Source organism: Trypanosoma rangeli (assembly GCF_003719475.1).
Source record: "Trypanosoma rangeli strain AM80 chromosome Unknown Tra_15.4_contig_00565, whole genome shotgun sequence".
Classification (NCBI taxonomy): domain Eukaryota; phylum Euglenozoa; class Kinetoplastea; order Trypanosomatida; family Trypanosomatidae; genus Trypanosoma; species Trypanosoma rangeli.
Window position 1 is genome coordinate 7114 of NW_021706302.1, and position 1844 is coordinate 8957.

Consider the following 1844-nt stretch of genomic DNA (forward strand, 5'->3'; position numbering starts at 1 on the left):
TGCCTCTCCATAGGGAGTCGCGCTTGGCCGCAGGCTGCTGCGGAGGCGCACCGCACATTCGCTGGCGGGCACAGAGGGGCGTCCCGGGCGATGGCCTCCGCGGCGCTCAGTCGCCCTTCACAGCGCTGTAGATGGTGGCACCCGTGCCGAACACCATCATCGCAACACCGGCGAGAAGCAGCACGTACGTGAAGGTGTAGTGCATCCATCCAACTGACCGCAGCGACCAGTTGCCGCCGTACATCATCAGGAGAGAGGGAATAATGAATCCTGAAATACCGCCACAAAACGCACCAACGAGGCCAAACACCGTGTTGATCTTTGGGATGAACAGGCCGCAAAGCAACGAAGCAACGGCGAGGCTGATGACGAAGATGCAGTGCCTCCAAAACGGCAGCGTGTCGGGGTTCCACCCAAAACTGTGGTAGAGGGAGTTGCGGGTGATCATGATGAGAAGCGGATAGGAGGCGCACAGCTTCACCAGCACGCCAACGCATGCCACCATCACTGCCGGCTCCTTGACTGGGTCGTACAGCAGCAGAGCGGAGACGGTTGTGCGACTGCCAAAGTCAAAGTAGCCGAAGATGCCTGTCAGGGCGTATAGGATGAAGCACAGAAGAATTGCAATGGCGGAGTACAGGGTGAATCGACGCACGCTGCGCTCTCTCATGTCCCAGTAGACCTCAAACGCACCGATATGGCACGTGTAGGAGAACATAAAAACTCCGAGCCCGTCCAGTGCCTTGTTGCCGGTGCCGAACATGTGGATACCGTCATCGGTGGGTCTGCCGGCGACAGTTATGTGTTTCGAGTTTTCTGCCAGTCCGTTCATGCCCGAGTGAACGATGATCATCACCACAAAGTAGATGATGAAGACAACGCCCACCATTGAGACGTAGCGCAGCGAGTTGACGTGCCTCGGGATGACGAAGGGCAACATCAAGACAAGCCACACCAGGCTTGTCAGCAGACGGCTGCCTGAACTCGACCTCCAGTACCCTGGGGCATCCGTATTCCTGAAAATGGCTCTGAAGGTGTCTGCCACGCAGATAATGACCGCGACACAGCCGCCGAAGGTAATTGCAGAACGCATAACGGTTGTGAAGTAGTCAAAGCCAGGCCCCAGCAGCGTACGTGCCATGCCTTCGTACGTCGTCAGGCCAAGCCGCTCCATCTGCACGGCGAGGCAGTACAGTGCATAGACAGTGAGAACCCCAACGATGGCCGGGTACACAACCGCCATGACCACACCGCTGCTGTTTGAGGCGGCAGGGAGTCCGAGGATGCCAGCGCCAACGCATATGGAGGCAATGTTGAACACGGTGGACAGCATCCCGCCCGGTGGAACTATCGATGAGAACGACGCCATCACCGACCTCGCCCACCCACACCGTTCCACGTCTTCCTTCGCGCAGGCTTCGCCCACAACCTGTTTCGCGTCTTCTTCCCCGTGGACGTTGTGGGCGACTTTTTGTGTGTCTTCTTCCTGCACTGCCTCAGGGGGCAGCGGTGGCTCGCTCGTTTGTATCGATGGCGTCGCCTCCCCTGCGGCCCTCTCCAACAGCGGCCGTGCGCCATCTTCTTGGTTGACGGGGGCGTGTGGCCCACCCACGGCCTCGGGAGGCGCGGTGCGGGCTTCGTGTGTCATTCCGTGACAAATACACCCGGCGAGTGCCTCTTCGCTTTCCTTTCACCCTGAGAACGCAAACTAGTGAGAGTGCAACGTGGGCAGGGAGAGAAGGCAAATAAGCAAGGAGGGGTGGGGGCATGTGAGTGGGGCCCTGCAATTGTGCAGCCACTGGCGCTGGGTGCGGAGTAAAGGTGGGAGGTTAACGCATTATCTC

General features: G+C 59.0%; 2 protein-coding genes across 2 annotated transcripts in view; both read right to left on the reverse strand.

Moving 5' to 3' along the window:
* The window catches only part of TraAM80_09355 (amino acid transporter), a gene marked incomplete at both ends in the record, with an annotated part of 420 nt that extends 362 nt beyond the window's left edge, over positions 1–58 (reverse strand). Inside the window, one exon of the mRNA XM_029386045.1 lies at positions 1–58. This exon is cut by the window's left edge and continues 362 nt beyond it. Within this exon, the coding sequence (XP_029234149.1) occupies positions 1–58 (58 nt within the window).
* A 48-nt stretch (positions 59–106) lies between these two features.
* Positions 107–1648, reverse strand: TraAM80_09356 (putative amino acid transporter PAT1; the record flags this gene model as incomplete). The annotated part of the gene is made up of 1 exon (XM_029386046.1): positions 107–1648. One exon carries the CDS (start codon positions 1646–1648, stop codon positions 107–109), a length of 1542 nt encoding a protein of 513 aa, XP_029234150.1.
* Between the last annotated feature and the right edge of the window lie 196 nt (positions 1649–1844).